Here is a 26,533-nt window from a genome sequence, read left to right as displayed (position 1 = left end):
GCAAGTGACGTGGATTAAACTGCCCTTGGGTTACACCATCCAGAGCCATCTATCCATTGTAGCATTTCCATCTCTGAAGTAGTAACTTCCAGCTTCAGCTTTTTCTTTGAAGATCCTAAATGATGGTGCTTCTTTACCCCCAGTCATTGCCATTCTCACTATTCAAGACTCTCTGGAGCCCCATTACTCAAGTTAAACTTGTCTAGCACCAGTTCCCACCACTGGTTCCTAGTCTGAGTTTTCCTGAGCAATCAAAAACCCCACTGCACTATGCATGCAGCAGAGATGTAATGTCCCTCACCACTGCCTCCCAGGGATGCCTGCTAGCTTCATTAAAGGGAAAAGTTTTTTCATATTTAAACAATACTGGATTATGTATTGGATGGCATCAGTTGTGACTGGGATGAAGTTACAGTTTAGAGCTGCCTTCCAGGGGACCGATTAGAAGGAGAAATAGTCAGTCAAAAGCACACCTGTCTCATGGAACACATTTTTTGCCCAGTGTCCTGTGCCATCCAGGCTGGGGTGGCTGCTGTCCCCCATGGATCCATACAACCAAAACAAAAATGCATTTTCCCATCCTGTCACAGGCTAAAGTGCAAAGATGGTACCAGATGCTAGCTGAAGCTGTAGTGCCCAGATGTACCAGTTATTTGTCACAAAACAAACTGTGATCTCTCTTTTCAGCTACTGCAGCCTACATGCATTAGAGCTAATTTCATCCTGGGAAAGCATTTTTTTGTCCTTCCCAGTCGGTACTTTAGGAAATAACATTTTTTTTTTCTCTGTGATGTGGAACTGAGTCTCTTGAAGCCAATATGAGAGGGAGGAAAAGATATGCAAAAGATAAAACTTTGCCAAGGTCACAGAGCCCAGGTGTTTGTGGTTTAGAAGGTTCTAAGCCTTTATCTGGAAAAGATACAGCAACACAAAACAAAAACACTACTGCTGCTGTTATTGCAATTTCCATTTTCTTGTTTGTACCTATGAGATGTCCTTTCTATAAAGCAAAGCCAAGCACCACAGTGTATCCCTTGTCTCTTACCTTGAGGTATCTTAGAGCCAAGCAAGCTGCTTTCTGCAGCTGGAGGTTAGGCTGAGTTAGTGCCTCACAGTAATAAATCAAGGCCTGAAAACAGATAAAGAATAGCAATTAAAATGTCTGCTTCCAAGTAGAAGTGTGGAGCATGAAGGTATTGCTACCTACTGTTAAAGGGAGAGCAATTGCAGCCTACCTCCCTGACAGTGAGCATGTAGGATGGTACAGGGTGGGATAATTCCCTACAGCAGATCCAGGCCAGACTTCTAGTCATGGATCAGCAGTCTCAGGCCAGCTTTTGGTGAGGGAAAGTTCATGTTGAAGTGAGATGCACAATCTGGCATCTCACTTTGAAGGCCTTTCACCATACATCACCAATGAGCTTGGAATGGGCCTTGGAGTCTAAGTATCTCAAGAGGTGGCCCTTGAGACTGTCTCTTTAATACAGGGATAATAATGAACTAGTTACTATGCACCCCAGGGAGACTCAAAGTAATGAGTACAATGTCAGCACGAGTTGCTAGACCAGTTTACTGCTTGACCCTAGAAATTAGTAGCTACTACTGAGCAGCAAATCTCAGCAGCACTCAGCTGCACAGTGAGCATAAGGCTGTATAATACCCTTACAGAAGCCTGTGGTGGACTCTGTGGTCCTGCCTGCAGGCAGTGGACCAGGTATCAGCTGTGCATGCCTGTTCCAGGAGAAGGTTACATTTTCCCTGAGATGCTGCCTCCAGGAAGCTGGGGATGGAGAAGGGTGGCATGAAATACCAAGAGGCTGCACAAATGGAAGATGAAGTGGGAGGGCAAGCAAATAAAGGAATGGATTGATAGACAAGAGAAGCAAAGACTGAGTTCCTTTTTCTCTTCCCTTTGCCTTCCTTCTGCCACTCTTCCAGATGCCTTTTCTTTTGCTTTTTCCTGACATAGAACAAGAAGGATAGTAGGGAAAGGTCTGCCATGAAAGGATAGGAGCCAACCCCTAATTTCTTCTTACTCCTCCTTCTCCCCTCTATTTAATTTCTGTGTTTAACCTGGCCCTGCTTGTTGCATTTGGTATCGGAGATAGACTCAAATCTTAGGTCTCACAGCTGAGCTGTGTTTGCCCAAGGCAGCCCATCCTCTCCAGAAATAGTGGGAAGTCCCAGAGATGGCAGACTCCTTTGGAAAAAACAAAAAAACATCTGAGACCTACATCTTTCTGTGCTGGTGATGCTGGGGACTGTTACCTTGAAGGTTTGGACTGAAGCCAAGTCTGAGACAGGGCAACAAAAATACCGAAGTGTGGAAGATAGCTGGAGAGCACAGCACTCAGTAAATATTTGCAGTTTTGGTTAGTACCCGTTTAGCATAATAACAGGTAGAAGCAGAGTGGCATAAAGACAGAAACTAAGACCTGCACATGTGCAGAAAAATTAGACAGGACCCTCTGGGTCAGTTTAAATCAAGGTGGATCAATTATTTAATATGCACAGACATTTGAGACATATAGGTAGAAAAAAGTCGTGATGACATGGGTCTCTCATGAGACAGGTGATTTTCTGCCACTTACCTTCTCCCTGAAGTGCCTGTTTTCTGCAGTTGCTGTCAGAAGTGATGCCACTGTCTCACTGACTTCATTTTTATTTTCATTGAGAAGTAAAGCCAAAGCTCTCAAAACTTCTTGCTGTGGTAGAAGGTTGTTGGAGTTTATTTTGGACACATTTTGCTGCAGTTTTCCATCTTTCACTGACTGCAGCACCTGAACCACAGATGCTAGAAGTGCAAGAAAAAGGCCTGTGTTACTTTATGCTCTCAGTACTTTCCTTGCTAGCAATCCCTGATTTATACTACACACACTGAGGATATTAAAATATCCCCATCTGAGCAGCATGGCAGTGTGTCTGCATGGGGAATTGTCTGGGCTTTAAGCTGGGCCACTTTCTCAGACCTTCTTCAAGTGAGGAGGTGAGTAGATGGGCTGTGGGATAGTGCAGCACTTAGGCCTACCCAGAGCTAAAGGCCTACCTGTCAAATCTCTGCCTTCTGCTGGAAGATGTAAATTCTCCCTCTAACAAGTGAAACCAAATATCTTTGTCAGTGTATTGACTTCCAGAGCACCTTTGTGAGAGCTTTTCCTGGACAGACTGATGTCTGCCAACAAGAGCTAAGGCTAATATGTTTTAGAGGTGAGTTGAAATGCCATTTTGCTTCCAGGCTTTTGAGCAAAAGCTCCCCAGTATGCCCCCAAATAAAAAGGAAAACTAGGCAAGGTTCCTCAAACTCCCTCTCAAATAGAGAAGGAAGACTTGGCTTTCCATGTGCTGCAGTCCAGCACACCTTGTGCAGCATCTGCTTCTCTCTGTAGCTCCTGGTGGCAGAGCCTGCAAAACTCTGAGGTGCTGTGATCCCTTGGTTCCTGAGAATTGCTCAGCACTCTATAACATATGGTGAAAGACTAAGACACCATCCAAGCTGTGGGCACAGAAAACTTCCCAGACCTTGGGCTCAGCATAACACCATCAACCATTTCCTGAAAAACAATGCTTTCAAAGCAGTTTTTTCCCATTTGAATGTGGAAATAGGAATGACTGAGAGTCTATCTGCATAAGCTCCTTTCCCTTACATGTACAACAGTTCAGGTGCACTCACTTAATAGCCAGGACACCTCTTTGTCTCTTTTCTCTTTTTGTAAAACCAGCCTCAGGGCTGAACTGCTTTGTGTTGAGCCCAGGAGGACAGGGATGTACTCCCTAAGTATCCAGCAGAATTAGTATCCCCTACCTTCTTTGGCGAGCTGCAGCAAATAGCTGCCAAGGTCATTGACACTGTGGCTGGCAAAGTAGCTGTAATACTGGAAGACAGTAATGGTCTCTGAGGACATGCTGGAGTAGAGGACAGGCTCTGTCCGGTCCAGGATCTGAGACACCAGGATCCTAAAGACTGCAGGCAGCCATGGACAAAGGGACAGGTTAGTGAGAGCAAAAGCCACTGGCAAAATTATGCAGTCCACTTCAAAACCAGAAAGAAAGAACTGCAAGGCCACATACTTCCCAATGTTTCTAAACTCAACTGTGGTTAGGTTGGAAGATGGACAGGCTTCTCCCTGTCTGGGTCTCATTAGCAGAGAATATCTCTGTAAGGATGAGCCTCTGCCAGCTTACAGAAGGCTAGTGCAGCTTCCTGTGCAATCAATACAGCATAATTTCTACCTAAACAATATCCTGAATTGTAAACCCCTCTCCACATGCACTGCCTGTTACATCCCCACAGTGCCACTGAGGCAGGGGAGATGTGTACTGAGGCAGGATTTGGCTTTGCTGCTTTTTATGCTCCTGCTCTAGAGTGGCATTAGGAAAGCTGGTGTGAGGCACTGTTTGTGAGAGATGCAGCATGGAGCAGGAAGGAGGACACTGCCTGTGCAGGCATCCACATTGCAGGTGGCCACACCTGGGCAAATCAGCCTCATTCCCCATTCTGTCCAAGGGAGAGCTAATCAGTATAGCTGGAGCTTGAGGTGTGGGACATCCCATACAAGATAAGAACCTGTGCTCAGACAAACTCACTTGAAGAGAGATTAATTTCATCCCAGTGCACTGTAATTATACTGATACACAAAATTAAGTGCAAAGAGTTCTGATTCATTGAATCACTTACAAATCTGTATTTGGGAATACACTTTCTTTCTGATTAGATCATAAACTTTAAAACAGTATTTTCTTTTCTGTTAACCTCACCTTTTTTTTCATTATCTGGGGCCAAAACTATTTTGAGAGTTGCAGCATTAGTTTTCAAATGAGATCTTGGAGCTGTGGCCAAACAGATCTCCCAAGGAGTTGGAAAACAAAGCTCAGTACACAACTGTTCTCCATTTTGATGGCTGACACATTTTTTTGCAGCAGATTGTACCTGTTTCTGCAAGTCCTGGACACTCCTCATTCACAGTGGTGGCAAAATTGATATCCAACTGCTTCATCATCTTGTCTGCAGAGGTGTGATACACTCCTGAAGGGCCAGTACACTTCATCCAGAAAGCCAGCAGTGACAGCTTCTTGTGGAACTCTGGAATTGCTGGGGGAGAAAAAATGAATGATGAAACAAAGCCATACTGGAAGCATCAACTTTGATAAAAGAAGGTAAGAATGGATGAAATCTCACCTTATCCCACTGATAAACAGTTACTGTTTGCTGGGTCTCCCTGAGCCATTACCTTCACAGAGCATGACCATGTTTGTAAGATGCTTTTTCTGTTTCCCACAAAAATGTGAGAAAATTTGCCCCTGATCCAGTTCTTGGCATTGATGTCTCTTCCTTCTAAATAGCACAAAATACTAGGGGAACACCACAAAAGGTCTGCACAAGTTTGGTCCCTGTCCTAGCACTGCTCTATGGCTTCAAATAAGTCACTCAATTTTTGCCCCAATTTTCTGATATAGTAAATACACTTTGTAATATTTACCTATCCTGTCAAAGTGTACATGAGGGTAACTATGGGTTTGTCAAACTCTTACAAGTATTAAAATAGATGCAAAAAGGAAAAAAAACCCAAGAAGTTATCCATAGAGATGACTAAATATGAAAATGTTCAAGAAGTTGTATTATGCCTCTGATATTGTAATGCAAATCCTTCCTTTCCTCAGAAAAGAAAGGTGGAAGAAGAACTTGGGTCTTTAGAGGTGGAAGTATCCCCACCCCATAACACCAATGACATCTGTCCATCTTCTGCATATCAAGCTGGGTAAGAAGCTCTTCCTGTTCTCATTTGCATGTTTCTGGATTCCAGCACTGAGGAAGGATGGAGGTGACACCTGCCTGGCTGTGGTGGCTCCTGGTGACCCTGAGCCAGCCCTAACCACAGTGGCATCTCCTGCACTGCTGGAGAGCTCTGCACAGTGATTATTTCAGCAGACACACATGCCCAGGCACATCCTTGTCAGAAGAAAAGCCCCTAAGCTGCTTCTTACCATCAGTAAGAGAGGTGATGTTTCCCAAGTTCTCAGTGCTGATCTCTGCAATATTCTCCATCACGAGAATCTGCCTGGACAGCTTATCCAGCAGGTCTCTAGTCACAAAAGGTGTTTTACTGGAGAACACAATTTGCTGGTGAAGACAAATGGGAAGAGACAAAAAGGAGTCATTTAGCAAAAAAGAAACCCAGCCTCAGAAAAACAAAAAAAACTCCAGAACACCTGAAGTGTTAATTGCCTGGAACCACAGGATCTCCTTAACTTAAATTTTTCTTTGTCTTTGGGATATTTTTTCATCCTAGTTGATATTTATCATTGCTGATACCTTCACTATCTACATCCAGATCCAAATGCCTTTGTATCCACGTACCCATTTCCATAACTGATTTTTGATTTACACACTCCACAAAGTTAAAGAAACCCATCAACACAAGACTTAAAGCCAGACAAGAATATTAGTGTGACTTTTACACAACATAGGCTGCAAACTTTCAGAACAACCTGCATAGAGGAAGACCACAGGTTGCTCTTTCTCCACTCCATTTCAGCTTTGATCAATCACTTAGGTGCCTTTATTAATTTTATTAATTAATTAATTCTTGCTAATACTCTCTACTGCTGATACCCACATCTTCTTCAGCAGTCTACATAAATAATGTTCATATCAAATCTGCTCTGTGTGTGGACGTGGTTCAAGTTCACCTCACTCAGCTGCATGTTTACTGTGTACTCTTGTATTGAAACCAAAAAACCTCCCTTTTTCTCATAGCTGTGAGTCTGCAGAGTTTCCAGCTCAGCACTAAGGGTGCTGGAATCAGGCTCTTGCTCTATTGCTTCAATGAGCCTTTGGGGAAACAAAGCTAATTATATCTAAGATGGAAGAGTAAAATAACTGTGAAGAGGAAGTTGCAGCATGTTTTGGTTTGTCAGGAAAACCCTGATGACCTGACTTAGTGGGTGTTTAAATTCGAATTTGCTGTGCATGGGCTCTGAAAAAAGTTACAGAAAAAACCCTCTAGATGTGAGCATGAACTGACAATTTTGATGTCCCGGGGGGCTGTCTCATGCTGCTTTCACTGTACCTATTGCAGACAGAATCTCTGCCTCGTGTGCATATATTCACCTCTGCTCTTGAATGCTGCAGGCTCACCTGAAGCTCAGTTAAGCAGTGGAGACAGGGTGTCTGTTTTACCTCTGGGCTGCTTTAACTGGAATCAACTCTACTGATGACCTCCCAGCAAGGCCAGCAGGAGTTTGTAACACAGAGCAGGGGATGCCCCTGTCCCCTCTGGGCAGCTCGTGCCAAGTGGCCCACAGTTCACATGTCAGGTCTGCTTGAAAAGGGCCAGGATGGGAAGGATGGAGGCACTTGTGGCTGGGGTGAGGGTGTCACCATCCCACCCCAGCACGGTGCCTGTCCCAGCCCTGCGCTCCCACTGCCAGCACAGTGACCTGCCAGCCTGCTGTGCTGCAGGCAGGAGTGATTTTCAAAGACATGCCCCAGGTGAGGCAGGCTGGGTACCTGAATGAGCTGGGTGCAGTACTGCAAGTGCTTAACTATGGTTATATCGAGGCTGTCGTTGCCTGTGGTCAGGGGCAGGGGGCTGCCAGCCACGCTGGTGCCCACGCCCGTGTCCTCGGTGAGAGCTTCGCTCAGGTGGCCTCTGGCTTCTGGGTGCTCCGTCCTGTAACTGGGGAGGAGGGAGGGAGCAGGTCAGTGCAGGGCTGGCAGCTGCCCCAGGAGACACACACCCACACCACACACCCACTCACACACAAGGTGATGAGCAAAGAGCACGGCAGAAGAGCTGAAAGCACGCAGAAACCTGGTGATGAGCACATCATACCACCCTGGCTTGGGTACAGCAGGGACATACCCATCCAGGGGACTGACCTGTCCCCTGACTGGCTTGTCTTGAGTGATGTGATGCCCTCAGCAGCAAGCTTTGTTAACCAGTGGTTCCTGCCCCTTGGTAGTGACAGCCTTCTCCCATCTGTGATGAATCACCTGCCCAGTTGCTCTGGATTAAGCACCATGACAATCTGTACCTTCCCATGCACAGAGCTGCTATGAACAGCTCTGTGCTTTCAGAGACCTCCTGCTGCCAAATTTAAAGCTCATTGCAGAAGGAAAGGAAAACTACTGCTGAACTAAGAGACATGATGCTTTCATATGCAGTTTTAGACAATGTGTACAGCTTACTTTGTCAATTGTTTCTGCAAGAGTGTAGAGCTAGTCTTACTGTGTTTTAAATCATTATTTCCAATATTGTCTTGCCATACAAATGATCCTCCCTGTGTTTAAATGCTAAGCCTGAGGTCAGTCCCCAGATGGCAAGTGTGTTTGGCTGCAAGTTCAGAAGTTTCAACACTTGCAGTCTTTACAGTGAGTCACACACTTACACATCTAAAAATGGAAGTGGGAATCTGCACTGTCTGGGGATGAGCCAGAGGGGAAAAAAAGAGATTTTAATTTCTATTTTAACTGGTTGAAGCTAGATCCTTAAATCAGCACAGACTGGACTGAGGTCAGAGTGCCAGTTTAGCAAGCAACACAATTTCCCTAATTTTTTTTCCCACCAAGTCTTATTCTGGAATGAGGACATGAGATGGTGGGAACTGCATGGTGTCTGCTTGTTGCACTCAAATTGCTTTAAGCAAGCTGTGAGTAGTACAGCTGCCTGGTTGGAAAGTGCAGGCAGGGAGGGAACCCTGTTCTTTTCTTTTTTTCCAGCTCTAGTGCCGCTTACATGCCTGCTGGGCATCGTGTCAGCTCAAAGGATGCAAACATGCTTTTAAGATCTAATGATTGAAGCACAGCATCTTAAAGTCACACAACAATGGCAGGCCACGGCACAACACCACAGCTTTTTTGTTTTCTCTTTTTTTTGCTTTTTTTTTTTTCTCAGAAAGACCAAAAGTGATGAAAGAAGGGCAGGTAACACGCAGGGCCATGAACAGAGTACCAGTCATCACTCTTACATTCCAAAGGCAACCTACATCATGCTGCTTAAATCTGGCCCTGTGTTATTGTTACTGACAAGCTTAATCCACTGCAAAGACTCATTCGGCTAGAGAGAAAAGACAAAGGGAGGGGGGAAAAACCACAGAGGAATTAGTAATTATATCCAAGGAAAGCCAGGTCCAAACCTATGTCAAGGAAGAGGCTCTGCCAGTATTGAGGTCAGCTTAATTTAATTTACCCTTCTCCTTTGGAGGACAGATTGCATATATTTGAACAGGGGGAAAAAATGGTCCTGGAAACCGAAGATTTTGTAAGCAGCAGCCATGGGGAGCCCTCTGACCCTAAAACTCATCAAGGATTAGTCAGTCTTCCTTGAATAAATTGTGCACCAGGATCCCCTGTTAGCGACAAAGCCAAGGTGTCAGTTTGGCATAAGCACAGCTGGCAGGTACTACAAACTTACCTATTCTTCTCAATCTCAGTATCTGAAAATACTGAGTCTGCACCTCCTCCACCATTACAAACCTCCACACCACCACCATCCTCATCATCAAAGTCAGAGGTGTTCAGGAAATCAAAGCTTTCTAAAGCACTTTCAACTGTTAGACTTAAACTGGAGGACCTGCTTCGGCTTACTGCTGGCTTGCACTGCAAAGGCAGAACGAACCAATGAAAACCCCAGATATTAGCTACTACAAGATAAGAAAAAAAATAAAAAAGATAAAGCTTAAAACTTCAAATTCTTCATTTTATTTTTAAAACTTCATTTTATTGGGTGTTTCATTTCAAGCCTTCATATTCATAGCATATACAATCAAAGCCTGAGAACTGGGAAAAGCCTTTCATTCCTGCTCCCCTCCTCATGCTACCCACTCTCTTCCCCAAAGGAAAATCCTCAAAGGCAAAATTCAGCGTGTTTTATAGGAATGAGAAGTACTTCTTGAATCCAAGTTTCGCAGCTCTCGGCACTTTCCAAAAGGAAGGACGGGAATTAATGCAATGGAAGTTGAAAGGGGAAGGCACATTCCTTAATTGCTCTTCTAGCTACAGAAGCAAATTTATACATATCCAATGGCACTACCTGATTTATTCCAGATGTAACTCTAACAGACCTTAGCCAGGAATGAATTTGGTCCCATAACTGCACATTTATTCACGGAATAGGAGAAGTTTTGTGAACTTTGAAGCTGAATGGATTATCAAGGAAAAGCCAATAAGGCATCAGATTTCTAGGTGACAGAGAAAGGCAGTATTGTAACTCAGAAATCAACAGTACTAGAGAGATGGGGAAGCCATCCCACCTCTCTGCAGGGAAGAAACACAAAGGAAACCTTGCTGGTGCTGTAGGAAGTATGAAAGACCCTGGCCCCATGTGGCAATTCATCCACAGAATTGCTTCTAGGGTCATCCTGAAGAATCAGATGTGACTTGAGGGATCATCTCCGTTGGTTGGTGCAATGACTTCAGCATCTTTCACACTATGTGATTATTTGATCAGAAACAGACATGTGCCATTACACAGGCCACATCCTCCAGTCCCAAGCAGGAGCCATGACTTTGTCTCAGTTCACAGAAAAATGCATTGGCCTCTGAGGAGGCCAATTCAGATTCAGCACCAGCTGTTCTAGAGCCGAAGGGAGTTGGAGTTCCATTTAAAATTCGTTTGTACACAATACTAATGGTCATACATTTACACTTAGGATGTTTGAGTCCTTAAACTGACTGTACAGTCATTAGCTGATCAAACACACTTCCCAACATGTCTGTGACAAAGGATGAGTGCTGTATCCTGCTTCTTGTGCAGCACCAAAGTTTCAGCTTCCATTGCCTTCAGGGCTTGGTAGTGCACCTTCTTCAAGCAAACGCAAACAGCAACACGTGGGCTATTTTCTCTGCTCATCTAATATGACCAAGAGAGGTTTCTTCAGCCACAGCTGGATTCCAGCTCAACTTTTCTGCAAGAGGAGCCCATGCAGCCCCTTTCTTCATGGTTGCTGGTGATGCTGAGTGTCAGTCTGTGAGCTGATCAATAGGTGACACCCAGACTTCCACAGATCTGGGACAGGCGAGCATCTCAAGTGTGCAGGAGTCCTGTCTGCATGAGCATCCTCTCTGCCCCCATCCCATCTCTGTCTGTTTGCAACTTCTGATCAAAGCAGCCTAAATAAACAGTTTCCATTGTCTCTCTGCCCTTTGGATAGTTGACCTCTTTGTACCAAATTAGAAAATAATAGTATTGGTACCTTTGCCTACTCAGCCTCTCTAGGAATAAATAATGCAAGGAACAGGGGCTGCAGGCTGTCAAAAAAAGCACTTAACTTGGGAAAGTACCATGCAGCTGTAAACACCAGTGGAAATAAGGAGGTGAATAAAGTTTCTTTGCAAAAAGATAATGCAGAAGAATGAATGATTCCCTACTTCTTCCTTAGCCATGATTTTGAATGATGAGGCTTAAATGACTAGCAGACCAACTTGCATATGAATATGAAGTATTTGAAATGATTATTTCCCATATAATACTGTTTGCAGAGTAAGGTGTCATGGGTTGCTATTCATGGGGGAGATACAAGTAACAGTGATCCACAGTAAACATATTAACAACACTCATGCAAATCCCTTCCAATTTTTAACATTATTCTCTGCATCTTGATGTAATGACAGGATGTCTCATTATGTAAATGGATGAGGGGAAAAAGGAAAAGGCCATGCCTAGGTGACATAGGGACAGCAGCCTTCAGTGATAGCTGTGCTTCTAAACCCCTTTGGCAATTTAGAAAATTCAGTTTCTATGGCTAAAGGGCCTTATCCTCAGCTAGTGTAGTTTTGCACAGCTCCATGGAGCTCAGGGCTAGTATGCTAAAGTACAGCCACTGAGGATGTGACTCACAGATTTCAAAGGCAGAAGTTTGGCTATATTTGATCTCCACTGTGGCACAAGCAATGGGTTCACAAGTGGTGATTCACAATGGCTCACAAAGCATTCAGAGAAGGGTATAATTTAATTACCCTTCTGCCATAGCACCTTTTTCTCTTTCCCTCAGGTTTTGATATAAGATCTGTTCCTTGAGGACACAAGGCTGTGATTAGCACATTGCTGACAAAAGTTTAAAAATGCAACATTGTGAAAGGATGCTCCAAGCAGGAGCAAATCTACTGCTTCCAGGGAATTCTACTGTTCTCCAGAAAGCCTACTTTGATGTTTGTGGGGCAGGTGAGGAGATTCTATCTGCTCAGATTTTCTTTAGGGGTAGTATTTTCTGAAAATGTACTCACTTTTAGGATGTCATCTAGATGCATCACCTCTTGATCCAGGTCCTGAAACTCTTTATACTGCTCTTTATGTGGCTCAAGAGCTAAGAGAAGCCCTTGCAAGGCTTCCTCGATGCTTCCATCGAGATAAGACTTATATCCTTCCGATTCCCCACTAATGGATCCCTCACATGGCAGCCTCTCTGGGGTCAGGGGTGTCTCTGCTGACGTCAGCCTTTTGACCAGCTGCTTTGTGATGTTGCCCTCATAGGTATCCAGCTCCACAGGCTTGAGTTCTGAACCTTCATCAGTATCCTGCAGGAGAGACACGGGGACACTCGTTTCTACAAAGACATGATCGCTGCCAGCATCAGAGATTTTTTGGCAAACTTCAGGAGCTGCCCTCAGGGTGTTCTTGTTCTCAGCCACCACTCCCTCTCTATGGGATGGCAGGTCCTTTGGCTCAGCAACAGAGTCTCTGCGGGAGTCGCTGCTGCTGCAGTCCAGGCTCGAGCTCTGGGAGGACTCCAGGGCACGGTGCTGGGTGGGGGTCACAGTGATGTCAGGGCTGGAGCTGACATGAGCAGATGAGGACTCTGCTGAGTTGGCAGGGGGCACGGCGTCTTCGTAAGGCAGGTCACCAAAAGTGAAGGAGAGAGGCCGCTTCTCAGTGGCCGCCGTCCCATTTTCAAAAACATCATCTGGCAAATTCGACTGAAAAGATAATAAGGAGAGAATGTTTTTCATGCAGCATTGGAAAGAGGAAAAAAATGCAGCACATGCCCAGGAAAGAAAAGGGCAAGGAAAAATATTAAAGAAGCATTCAAGACTTGAGAGATGGAAAAAATACTTCAAATCAAACTTCTGCTTTAACCTGGTACAGCTCCTCAATTTCAGCATGAAAACTGCTGGAGAACCTGGGCTCAGCATCTCTCTGCTAAATAGAGAGCTCTAGGAAATGATCTCCAGAAGAGAGACACGAATTCTGCTCACCCTACTATATTCTCTCAAACAGCATTTCCAGCGCACTGCTCTAGTTCCTGTACCATGGCTCTTTTTAATGGGATTGTACATAAGCTAGCTTGTCTGCATTTTCCTTCTTATTACAGATTTCTGTTCTATTTATTTCCTGACTTCTAAAGTAGTAATCTGTAAAATGTAACAGTTTGCTCCAGAGGCTTCTCTAGTGTCATGGTGGTTAAATGGTCATAGTACTGTGCTATTGCTTTTTATCCAATCTCCTGCATATGACATGGATGTCTGTAACATCTGTTGAACAAGTTATACAGGAGTCCCATCCAATATAAGTTTCTGCTGAAATGAGTCAGCAAAATTGGTGGTGTATTGAGCAGGACACTGATCACTTAAGAAGCAAAACCAACCTTATGCAGACTCCAGACTCATCAGGGCAGATATATGTATGTTCATCTCTGACTGACATGGAGAAAAAAATCACTCTTAGAGTCACAATCTACCTATCTGACCTACAACCTTGCTTTGTAATATGGCCAGCTCATGGAAATGCATGGCACAGGTGGAAGGCAACTACTATTTTGCTGACAATTTGGTGGAAAGAACTGTTGGCATTCACAAGTTGCTTAAGGTTTAAGCTTAAGGTTTACATGTTCAAAACTTGGTTTGTTTTTTTTTTTTTTCTAGTATTATTAGTAGTCTTTTTCTCCTAAATATAATCATAGTCAAAGGTATATTTCTTCTTTCCCTTGACATGGGTATACTTTTAGCTTCTGAAAGTTATGTTACCAGGCAAATGTAAGGCATCAATCAGTGTAGCAGGTGATTTTTAATAACACTGTTGGCTTGTATTCCTGCCCTGCTCTCTGCCCACAGATAGTTGACTTCTGATCATTATCTCTGTAGAAACCAAGAGGAATTTTGATTTAATAGGAGCTGCATGGGCTCACAGTTATGTCCTGCCCTCTAATCAGTCAGCAAAATGAGCGAGTTGCAACAGAGAGCAACATACGAAGCATGCGGAGGAATGGAAATGCCACACAGGAACTGAAAGAAATCCTTCAGCAAACAAAAACCAGGACTCACATATAGCTCTAGCCCTGCTTTTGGGCTTAGCCTGAGCGATGGCAGGTCACTAAAAGAGCGACTGCGACGAAGCTTGTCAAAGAAAGTGTCTTGAAGAGCATCTAAGATTGTCAACTTTGGCCTGTCTTGCAGGGGATGCAGCCATTTCTTCAACAGTTAAAGCAAAGAGGGTGTGAGGAAGGGCAAGTTAAATGAATGCTTTGTAGCAGAGTACTAAATTACAGGCATGGGATGCAGCACTTGTAAAGTTAATCTCTGTACAGATGGCCCAATTAAGCATTCAGAATTCGATTCATGCAAAATGTAGGAACACCCTGTGAATATCTGCAGTACAGGGGCAAATTTTATCACAGGATACTTAAAAATACTTGTGTTATAATGGTTGCTTAACTACTGTTGCAAAATGAAAACACATTTTTTAAAGATTATTCAAGTGTCACAGCAGTCAGGCAGGAAGGATAGGTATGTATTAATTGCCACATAGTTTCAAAGATGCCAGGATCATGGCCACCTTCTCTTAGGATTAGCAGCTAGGAATGCACTTGCTTTTTAACTATTTGTAAGGGTAATCTGCTGCCACCAGGGGAAAAAAAGCTTAGACATGTAAAGCAATGAAATGTTTGCAGTGTTTGAACTGTTCTGAGGTTTCTCATTACATAAACACAAAGCCAAACAGAGCTTACGAAAAATGAGTGGTCCTTGAAGGTTGGTGTTTCAGGAGTGCCTTGGCTGTACATGGACATTCTCCTCTGGAGAGCAGATGCCTTGCTCACATTTCCTGTGGACGGGGTCAAGTCTTCAACATCAAATGGACTATGGATACACAAGCAAGAGGGGAGAAAATACAAGGTTGTTGGGCTGAGCAAGAGGGACTTTCAGGTCCATAGAAAGCATTTTTGAAAGGGTGGTTTATTAGCACATCAAAACCCAGAGGTAACAAGTTTTTAAACTGAAGTGTTTAAAGAAAATGCTGTTAATTAGACAGCAGTCTCAGAAGTGTGGTTTTCAGTTCTGATAAAAGTGTTCCCTCAGAAATCATTTATGTAGTGTAGTCTGATGTTATTCTTCTCACATGAAAAGTATTCTTGGATTCGAGTTGCCAAGTGTCACACATACTAATGAGAAAGGTGCTCAACTGTTAATAGAGCTGTTGCATTATAAAGGAAACCAGGAGCTGTTATGGCTGGCTTCATGTTTGTTGCATTACAAGAAAGAGCACACACAATTGCAAAATGTTAAATGCATCAATGCTTCTTCAGAAATTACATTTACTTATTTCATAAAAAATACAGTGAGAATTTGGTTTGTATCCTAAGGCTACCAGCTCACCTATGCTGACCAATGTGAATAGAATACACCAAGAGATTTCCCATCACTCTTGTGGTGTATGAAGCCCTTAAAAGCCAGCTTTCAGATGGCCATTAAGATATGCATGAACTCCTGAACTTTGCTATGCTAGTGTAAACCCATATACCCAGCATTGATTTTTAGAAGATTATACATATATATATATATATATATATATATATATATATATATATATATATATATATATATATATATATATATATATATATATATAAGCACTCAATTATATCCCATTTTTAAGCTTTGAAGTAAGCTTTAGGCTATCATCACTAAGCAGTTCCCATACCTTGAAATGTCAGTACTTACTAAACCTAATTTAACAGCTGAAACTAGGCACAACCCTCTTTACCACAGGAAAAGCAGGCAAAATGACCATTAACTACTTCTCATATATAAAATGTGGGCGACAGCTCTTCTACAATCTTCCCTGGCAGGGAAAAATATGGAGAAAACAACCTACACAGCTGAACCATTTTTCTTTGGTTGAAGTTCTACAGCTGATTGATTGATTGACCAATGAATTCTACTTACTACCAGGTGATCTCAAGGTTCAGCTTTACTGTGCCAAGGTCATTGATGTCTACTGCAACCACCTGAGGCCGAGCTGCAAACAGGTCCTTTGTCTCACAGGTTACACTTCCCACAAGGATATGAGTAGCGAGCCCTTTGACTTCTGTGACCTATAAGAGACAAGAACAGGGTATTCAGGACCACACAAGGCATTGCAATCCTTAATCCTAAAATAATAGTTTTGATTGTCTTGCCTGGCCCCCTTGCTAAAAAGCTTCTAAGGTATGACTGATTGTTGCACTAGTTAAGGAAAAAATCTAGGGTTTGGTGGTGGTTTTGTTTTGGTTTTTTAAAGAAATGCATAGTTGCATATGATCACGATTCCATGCTTTGTTCATGTTTTTTATAGGAGTCAGAAGAGAACAACCAAACTGGCTCAGAGCAAGGGGCTGTCTAGTCTTGTATTTGATCTTTTGTACTAATGATAACCAGAGCCCAAGGGAAGCATGAGAACAGGGAGGGCACAGAGTGTCTCAGCAGTTGACAGATTCCTGACTGGGAATCTCCTGATGTAACTTGTCTAATTAATAATTCCCCAGGGAACTCTCTTCCAGATATTTTTCTCTTGTAACCAAGGATACACCATTGCCTTTGGTGAGGACTTTCACAGATCTACTGTTGAGGAACCACCTCTGTGTACGTTGTTACCGTAAGAGTAGAGCACTATTCATATTTAGAGATATATTTGGCTGTAAATTCAGAGTGACAGTTCTATATGCAGCTCCTACACAAACCAGCCTTTGGCTGTTTTCTTGAAAGTCAGTTCTTGAGTCTTTTATGTGAAAATGTTTGGACAGAGTCCAAAAAGGGAAGAGAATATATACATTAACCTTAATAATACTGCGATTCTTGTGTACTATAAAAAAGGGCTCTCTCCTAACTTTCCACCTAAAATCTGTGTGTTAGATTGAGGAAAGTGACTCACCAAGTGTCACAACTTGCCTTTCATTGAAAACCTACTGTCTCACGCATTTGGGATTATTTTGGTTGTGGGTTTTGTAATCACCTGTATTTTTTCTCATAAAGTCTTTGCCATATCTAAGTGGGCCATTTCCCCTCAGACTTTCAGGATGTTTTTCTGTTTAAGCAAACTAACCCAAAGATATCTGGAATGGCTTTTAGCAGCATTTTCTAGACAGGGGTCAGAGAATGGGTATCTTTAGGTTGGAGGCTTGCTGGAAAGAAAGCGCATGGACTTCAAGAGAGAAGAAAACTGTGTTGGGAGGCTGGGGGCAATGAAGAGATGGAACAGTGATGGAAAGACTCCAGTTTCAGAAGAAAATCTCTCCCACAGCTCTCACAAACTTGGTTAGTCTTGTGGTATCTAAACTGGATAATACTACAGCACTTCAGTATGTGTGTCAGAAATAGTAATTTTTACTCATTTCTAGAGTTTAGTGATCTGCTTCTGTGTTTTTGCAGGTGGTGAGAAGGAGGTTCTTGACTCCTGCCTTGCTTGCAGGCAAAGGAGTCAGCATGCATACCTTAATGGAGATCAGTCCAACAATGAGAGGGAGGAAAACCATCTCTTCTCCATCCCAGCTTTGCTTGCCATTCACTTCTATTTTGCCTTTCAGTTTCCATCGCTGGCGACCGTAACGCATGAAAATCTAAAAAAGAAAAATCCTCTTATTTTCTTGAGAAATCTGCTCTCACAATGCACAAATATCACAAACAGAACTGGGGAAAGGGTCTGAGAAAGGCTGGAAGAGTTAGTGGCATAGGTGCTGCCCTTCCACTTCCCATTGAATCAGAAGGATCTCTATCTCTCACTCCCCTAATTGCTCCTTTTGGTACTGTACCCCTCATCCAAGTTTTTAACTTCATGTAACTTGATGAATCATAACAAAGCTTCAAGGCATTAATTCCATATACAGGGAAAGTGGAAGGACAAGAGAGATTTGGGAGGGCAGGATGAGAGCACCTGTGGTCTATCCTAACATCTACAACTTGCTGGATCTTCTGCCTTCCCAGGCAGGTGAGCTTTCAGCTCATTCCCCATCGGAAACCTCCCCAGCTGCAAGGTTTTGGCAGACTGATGATGGAAATGAATGACATCCATAGTGCAGTGACCCAGTTTGAAGCATCAAGAGCAGGAAGACTTTGGGCCGGCTGGGAGACACCAGCACCAACTAACTGACCCCACAGAGGAAGCAGAAGTGAGAGCAGCAGGAGTCACTTGTCACAGGGAATGAGAGCAGGAACAAATGAATCTATGATCAAGGCAGCTAGGAAGTATTGGTTGGGGTGATCCACTACCAATTTCTTGCAAGGTTAGCTCTGTTCTGGTAGAGCTGGAGGCTTTTATTTTAATCCCTCTCTAATTAACACACTCCTGATTATCCCTACTGAAACACTGCAATGACCAAAGATCCTGATGCAGCCTCACAGCAGGTAACATCTGGGTCTCAAGAAATGGTTATTCAGTGTCTTTCTGCTACTTAGATCTGTGTCGAAGTAGAGCCTATGCATTCACTAAAGGATGCTTGCAAGGATGTGTTCCATTTGCCCTACATGCATGGGATGGGGCATATGCTTTTTTCCAGGGGAATTAGAAACATTTGGTAACACAAACAAGATTTTTATAAGTTAAAAATAAAAGCTCATAGTTCTTTGAATAGCCATTACTCAGTTCTCTGAAGACAGATGCCCTGACAAAAGCAGACATACAGAAAACTGCAAGGTTTTGCAGAATACATATGGGAAAAATAATAGCTGTTTATTGAGGTGCTGATGTGAAAAGGTTTTCTTCATCATGATGTAAAAAGCAGCAGAAGTATGCCTTCCTTTTGATTCTTTTGCTGTTTAATAAACAATAAACTCATGCAGACATACCTCGTATTGATCTCCTGGGCAGAGCCGAGCAAAGCCAGCCAGACCTGAGAAGGAAAGACACAGAGGGGCTGTGGGAGAGCCTGGGCTGCCAAGCGTGGCTGAGCCCAGAAGTGGGGTGCAGTGGGGTGCCCAGGGCCACCACTGCCACACCTGGACAGAAGAGAGCAAGACTCTCCTGCAGCCCCCAGCTGCTGTTTATATCCCCCCTCTTACTGCTGTCTGCGCACCCTCCAAACCAAGACAGCCCACCATCTTAACGTTCTATTTTATTCTTTATTCTGTATAAAATTCATTGGGCTGTGGTTTCTTGCACATAAAAGATCTATACCTTCCAGCTTTTTTCCCTGTGAGAGCCTAAAGTTTCCTTTTATATAAAAACTACAGAAAGGCAGAAACTGCTTCCTGATGTCATCTGGCTTCAGACACTCAGCTGAGAGCCCTTCCTATGGTGAGGTGTAGGCAAGCTGCTGATCCTGTGTAGTGCTGCTCAACCTGACCCAACTGAGCTCCATGCTTTAACAGATTCCTCCTCAGTGCATCTTCAGAGAGACACAGCAAGCAACAGGGGCTCCTTCTGCTTGGCATTTCCATAACATTATCATTCCCATAATAGCTCAGTGGCTTTCAATAGTAAGTGTATCACAAAATATGACTGACATCTGTAATACCAGATTAATCCCATTTTTCCCCAGAGTGGGAGAAGTAGCACAACAAAGCACTTGTGATCTATGTTTGGTTTTGGGGTTTTTTAAGGTAGGACATAACAATGCTATTTTTATATCAGCACTGTGCATATGAAACAAAAGTTGCCTGAGGGACCATGCTGAAATCCAAGCAGAAAATCCAAGGGGAATTACCACCCCTCTCCTGGCCTGCTGACCTGCTTTTCTACAGGATTCAACTGTCTGTTTTTCCCACAGAGGGAGCTGCTCCTTTCTCACAGATCCCCTCAGTATGTAGCCATTGCACTTCTTTTGGTATAAAAACTCACCCAGCTTTGCCTGTGTGAATCTAAATCTATGCCTCTATAGTGCTGCAGTGCCCAAAGAAACTGTCTTGAGGCCACATACAAAGCCTGTGGCAGAGAAAGGGATGCTGCATACAGGAGTGTGTCAAAATCAAGGCAAGTATGAAGAGCCCTAGTGCTGGCTGTATTTGCAGGGATGAATTACTCTGCTAGCTGTACTGCATGAGCAATTCTATCCCTGCGTGCAGTCATGGACTGTACCCATGATCTACTTATCTGCTCTTCCATTTCTTTGACCAGAAAATAGTTTTCTTTGCTCATCTTAGTGTTTAGCAGAACAGAGAGGCCCTTGCATAGAGCTCATATTACTGATTCCTTTCTAATTTATTTACTGTTTATAAATAATTTAAGATTGCTAGCCCTCCACCACTGCTTCTCTCTCCCCAGGATGCTTTTATAAGTGAATTTGATCTCTCCTGGGACACATCACCAAAAGCATGTGAGGAAAATATAAAAGGTCCTTTTTTTTGCCCAGTGGATGGGGTGAAGGGGTGAGGAAACTCCATCTTAAAGCTCCATATGGATGTCAAGGTCTGTGAGCTGTGACTGGCCCAACAAGGCTGGTCAAGACTTTTCAGCATGATGAAGAGGAGGCTAAGTGCTGACTTGACCATAGGGCATAAGTATTTTCACAGGGAATAAGTTTTGGTGGCTGAATGGCTTTTGGGAACTAAAAAAGAGGCAGGATCCAATGGCTCTATCATACAATTTCCAACATCATGCCTTTGTAAAAGGGCCTTTAATGCATACAGGACAGGAGATTGCTTTTGGGGGATCAGCCTAAGTAATCAGGGGACAGGGACATCATCACATGGCTGTGGTAAGGAGGCAGGGTCACCTGGAGCTTGTGCAGCTCTGCTGGTGTGCAGGATGCTGGACTCCTGGACTGTGGCTGCTGGTGGTGGGCTCTGTGTCACAGAGTCACCAGTGTGCCAGGCCAGAATATTGTTCTCCCTTGAGAGAAACCTCTGGGCTTTCCACCTCCTGCTGTCCTGGCTCTTCAAGCACCTATAAGGGCACTTTCCTGTGCATCACAGTAGGACACCCACATTCCATACAGGAATTTCCACACTGGATTTCCCTGGTAAATTTGAACAACTGATTAATCCTGACCAGTTAGCTAAGCCTGCTGCCACATTTATTATCTTGATTTTGAAAAATAATTAGGCTTTTTTTCCTACAAATATCAGTCATAAGAGCTCCCCTCCTTCCTGACAGCATTGTGTAGGTTGGCTTGCTTTCAGTGTAAGTGACAGAGGGCACAAAATAAAAATAACTTTCACTGGAATGGCTAGGAACAGATAAGCTTTGGGGAAAGGAATGCTTTGATTTTAAATTAGATCCTAAAGTTAGCTAGATATGCTGCAGTATATCTTAAGGGGGAAACTTGCTGTGTGATCTGCAGGGTTTTGTGCCAGAGCTGTTGCAACAGTGATGGCTGTATTGTCCTACAGGATTCCTGTTCCTAGGGAAAACTATCTAGATAGAAATCTCAGATGCCCTAATTAGAGAACACTTAATACGGCATTTCTCTTTGCTGTTTTCTAATTTGGGTTTCTTTACGTGATGCAAACTGTGTTGAGAAGCAGCTGCTGCTTGTGCTTTGTGCTCTGCTCCCACATGTGAGTGCAGTACCTGCCTTCTCCAGAACCCCTGAGTTCTGCCAGAGGATTTGGCATCCAAAAGAGAAGGGGCCAGACCTCTTCAGCCAAGACATTTGACACTTGACTGTGACACCTTCTGCAACATGTCCTGCTGTCAGGAACTGTGCACTGCATTTACAGCAAGAAATTGCTCCATGGGAGCTGGAAACTCCCTTTATACACTCTGTGACATTGTTTCATTCAGCATGTGGTTATGATGTGGGTACAGAAATATCTGGCTCAGTCTCTGTGTGTCCATCTAAAACCTGAGGGATGGAGTTAGAACTCCAACATCTGCTGCAATTGCTTTCTCTAATATGAGAGCGCAGGGTAGCTATTTTAATTTAATCTAAGATTAATCCTAATCTTATGCAATGCAATCATAGGAAACAACTGTGACAAGGCAGGCAGAATCAAAACCTTGTATGAATTTGTGAGCTCTCAAAACTCCACCAGCAATACTGTGGATGTTTTAAATGTCAAGATATCAAGTGAAGAATTAAGTGCTCATGAATATTTATATGCTGACTGTGTTTTATAAAACTATTCTTATGCCAGTGACTGAAGATCCAAAAAAGATATCCCCTCCCAATCTCTTAAGACATTGAATCTTAAAGGGATAACAGCATTAGCAATACCTGATGATCCACTGAGGCTTCAAGTAAAACTGATTCTATTGTATTCAAACCCATAAACTTCCCTGTCATAAAGACAAGGAATAAAATGGAAAGGTGAATGCCATCACAGAGTTATCTAGGAAAACTATCCCCAGCTTTTTGCTTTTTTCACATTTGATGACAAATAGTATTGGTCACAATAAACAAAAGTAAAGGAGTTAGATGTCAAATTAAGCAGTTATTTTAAATTTCAAGTTCAGCTCCATGGAAATTCAGATAATTTCCTAGTCACCTCCAAGAATTACTGAAATAGAGGGAAAAATTACAGCAGCCTTCAAAACTGAATTGCTTTGACTGTTGGGAGGAGTCTTTGTGGGAGGTAATTAGTCTATAAAACAAAAACCAGAATCTCAGAAAGTCTGAAAGCATTGGTGTTCCTGTTTAGAACAAGGGTGTAAATTAGGAGTTTGAAGGCTCAGCACTGAGTGGGGTGAGAAACCCCACCTCTTATAAATGCATGTCACACAGCATGTCTCAATTCTCTCACCAATATGTGCAGCAACTGCTACTGTTTCTGAGAAAGAAGGAAAAGGTGAAAAGGCACTTACCTTTCATCTTGATGCAAAACTCCCCCAATAGGTTTTCCAGCTCTGCTTCTATGGTACACATGTTCTGTGTTGGAAAAGAGAACAGCGAGGTCAGAAAAACTGCTTTGGGAGATTTTTTTTAAAGTCTGTTTGTAATGATAGATTCAAGATATTTTGCTATAAAATCAAACTCAGAGCCATCCTTCTTGTTTAGCTAGGTCTGGCCCTAAAAAATGGTAGCTATGCCTGCTTATTTTGATACTGCAACCCTGTGTCTCTCTGTTCTTAATCCTGATGGCAAAAGGGAAGGTTTGGCCCTTGGAGCATAACCTGCTCACTGTACTGGTACTCTCCAGCCAGGACTCATGCCAACAGCAGCAGCTCTATACCAAAGTGGCTCCCTGCTTGAGTTAATCTCTCAAGAACATGGACTACATTAAGAAAAAAGACTGTGAGAGACTGGGTATCAGATTCTCTCCAGTTCTTCCTTCATATTTTGGAAGGTTGTCACACTTTGTGTGCTGGAATATTTGCAACACTCTTAGACTGTTTTCATCATCTACTGCCTGTTTAATAAAATACATTTTGATCACAGCAAGTACAACACATAGGATGCAGCATATGTCTGTAGGCACATGGTTTCCAGTCAACCTGACATCCCTAAATCTGCAGGCAGGAAAGAGGTAGTTGGAGTGTAAGTAAGTTTGGGGCAGATTTATGTTTTTGTGCTGCAGTTCCTAGGTACAACCCTGCTCTCATAGAGTCTAAACTGTTATTTCAAGAAACTCTTTGGGCCCATATGACCTGTCTTTGTCAGACATCAGGTAATTGTAGAAAAACAAATACTAACTCTTCTTTGCTGAGTTTGCTATTATTTCTTCTATCTAAATGAAACTCTCCCTGTAATTAGTGGCAAAGTTCTCATGGCTTTCAAACAGTGTGAGAGTGAACAGAATGAACTGATGAGGATGTACCTCTGTGTACTCTTTGTAGCTCCTGTTGATTTCAGTCAAACTCTCTCGAGCTGCTTTGCTGGCAGGAGACATTGCAAAAGCTTGCTTCATTTTGCTGGCACCATCACAGAGACGTCTTTGGATACAATAGGCTTCGTAAAGCTCATCCACCTAGTGGGAACAAGGGAAGTGTACTGAAAAGAAACCCAGAAAACCCAGCAAAATAAAACCAACACAATGAAGTCATTTGCCTTAAAAGAAATCTCAGCCAAACTGTTATATCCAATGGAGGGGCTGAGGAAACGAAGCTGTGATAGTATTACAGTCTGTGGAAAAGAAACACAAGATAAAAGTAATTTCCACTGTAAAAATCTCAATAGAGCTACAGTAGATGCCAGCAATTCACCTGCTTCCCCTGCATGCCTCTAAGGATTGCTATTCATTCTCCCCATCATAACAGTGAGGCAGGAATGCAGCCAGCTTCTCAAACATCTCACTGTGGAAGAGCTCTTTAAAAGGCAACTGCAATGCCCACACTGCCTGTGTGACTGGAAGTGGTAAAAGGTACATTTAATAGGATCAGCAGTGGCTTGGTTCCCTAATGGATCAAGGCTGTTGCAATATTTGACTAATAGGTAATATTGGAAGCTAGGAGTGATATTTTGAACTCTTACTGTCCAACCTCCAGAAACTGGGAGTCAATCAAGGAATCAGCACAAGTAAAGGACTTACAAACAGCTGATGTCAAGTTTAAAAAGTATTTGAACTTCAACCTCCCCCCAGACATTTACATCTAGTCATCTTCTTGCACTCCTTTGATATAACTTAGGGACCCGATATATTGTAAGTGCTCTGGAAGTTTTGCAAACCATAGTCACACACTGAAGTCTCACCTGGATCTAGCTTCTGAGGGGCAATGGATTTACATGCCTTGTGTTTTGGTTTCCCTTTTGTCTCCAATCCCTGTACTGAATGTATACATTTACTCCAACTGAGTAATATATATACATGTATACACCAGCTATATAGAGTGGTTTATATTTTCATAAGCTAAATCTGTCAGATACAGAGAATGTGGGCTTTCCAACCTGATTATCAGGGTGAGGAGAAGGGCAGGAATGGAAGAGCTGTCTTTTCTTTCTGCTTCTAACATCCCTCCTAGAACAGAATGGTATTTAGGTTTTACCTGAAATAACTCTTTCCATTGTTATCTCTGAAATCAAGAGGGACACTCTGTGTCCCACAGTACTCCTGCTCAATAATGAATTTTCATGGCAGAATTTCTCTCAATGAAAGCTTCCAGCACCTTGGCTTCATCAGTCTATGACTGTGTGCTGCATTAGAGATGAGCCTGATGTGACAATCCAGGCATGTTCCAAATCCCATTTTCCAAGCCTGCCTAACCTCTAACAAAAAGTGCTGTTGCTAATTTGTTTGGAACGGGACTTGTCTTCCTGATGGCTTCAAAGCCTTGGGTCAGTTTTTACACGGCTATCTTGGGTAATGGTGGTCGAAGCCTCTGATCTGAGAGCACCCTACCCAAAACAAGGAATGCTTTGCAAAGTGAAAGAGTTCAGAGTAAGGTAATAAAGACACAGGGAGCATTTTGCCAGTTTGAAATTAAGAGAAAAGCTTTCTGTACTCATACTCATTCCTGCTTCTCTTGCAGCCACTATAAATAGCTGTCACTTGGTATTTACTTCTGACATCGGAGTGGAGCCTTGGTCTGGGATTGATGTCCTACTGCTGCCCATGTGAGTGTGGGTAGGACATGCTCATCTGCTCCCCAGGTATGTGGGATCTGCTGTTATGCACCCTGTTTTCCCTGCTTTGCTTCCTTTACAGAGCAGTGGCAGGTAAAAGACAGAAGGCACCTCTGTGTTCCTGATCAAATACTGCTGAAAAAAACCTTCTCTATCATTAGAAACAAAGATGTTTCTCCACCTGCCCAAGTCTGTGAGCTTTAATGCCACACACTCAGCTCCTTTTGTCTCTGTTGCTGTGGGTTACAGAGAGTGAACTCATGGAGTTGGCAAGCCTGAGTAATACTGACCGGCACTACCTCTTGTGTTTGGTGCTTTTCACTCTTATTATAAACCCAGAAACCATTAGCTCTGAGCAGGCTGATGTGGGAAGGATTAGAATGGAAATGTTCCTTAAGTACTAATTTTTGCCATTCATGTTGCCAGCAAGGGAGTAGGTGGCTTGGGGAACAAAATCTCAGTCTATCGCCTTATGATTTATATTTTTATTTTCAGCTCCAAGAGTAAGAGAGGAGTGAAATTAAAAGGTTGGGATAGGTTGTCGTAATTAGAGGACTTGAAGCTGTGCAAATGCTTTTCAAATGACTCTCAAAAGACATTTCATGTGTCAAAAATAATTCACTCCTTTGTCAGGCTCAAAAAAGCAACTAATCACTATCAGATATGTTTATAAGTAAGAAAATACACGCCATGGATTTTGTCCAGCTCTAAAACACATTAGTGTAAATCACAATTACCTCCACTGATATTCTCACCGATGCTTTCAAGTGGATGTGGGCCCCAAACCACGCAGCAAAAGCATTAGCAGTGAAATCCAGGAATAAATCCAAACTAGCTGCTGTGTGTGCTAGAGATAACTGCTGAATTAAATTGCTTTCAGATGCAACTCTTTCTACCTAAAGTCTGGCAATAA

General features: G+C 43.0%; 1 protein-coding gene across 7 annotated transcripts in view; it reads right to left on the bottom strand.

Moving 5' to 3' along the window:
• RIPOR2 (RHO family interacting cell polarization regulator 2) overlaps positions 1–26,533 on the bottom strand; it is a 67,115-nt gene that overhangs the window by 3,709 nt on the left and 36,873 nt on the right. For 6 of the 7 annotated variants that reach the window (XM_079300834.1, XM_079300833.1, XM_079300832.1 and 3 more), the window contains 14 exons: positions 23,879–24,028; positions 22,926–22,989; positions 19,031–19,074; positions 17,680–17,805; positions 16,157–16,305; positions 14,941–15,070; positions 12,224–12,913; positions 9,414–9,598; positions 7,508–7,676; positions 5,983–6,118; positions 4,928–5,089; positions 3,803–3,961; positions 2,592–2,794; positions 1,046–1,129 (listed from right to left, as the gene is read on the bottom strand). In XM_079300834.1, coding sequence (XP_079156960.1) covers positions 1,046–1,129; positions 2,592–2,794; positions 3,803–3,961; positions 4,928–5,089; positions 5,983–6,118; positions 7,508–7,676; positions 9,414–9,598; positions 12,224–12,913; positions 14,941–15,070; positions 16,157–16,305; positions 17,680–17,805; positions 19,031–19,074; positions 22,926–22,989; positions 23,879–24,028 — 2,451 coding nt within the window. Of the gene's footprint in view, positions 1–1,045; positions 1,130–2,591; positions 2,795–3,802; positions 3,962–4,927; positions 5,090–5,982; positions 6,119–7,507; positions 7,677–9,413; positions 9,599–12,223; positions 12,914–14,257; positions 14,405–14,940; positions 15,071–16,156; positions 16,306–17,679; positions 17,806–19,030; positions 19,075–22,925; positions 22,990–23,878; positions 24,029–26,533 lie in introns of all 7 variants that reach the window. The other variant, XM_079300837.1, reaches the window with a different exon arrangement.

This window comes from Erithacus rubecula, assembly GCF_903797595.1.
Source record: "Erithacus rubecula genome assembly, chromosome: 3".
Classification (NCBI taxonomy): domain Eukaryota; kingdom Metazoa; phylum Chordata; class Aves; order Passeriformes; family Muscicapidae; genus Erithacus; species Erithacus rubecula.
The sequence above is the reverse complement of the archived record's forward strand: the minus strand, read 5'-3'. Positions and strand labels throughout refer to the sequence as shown.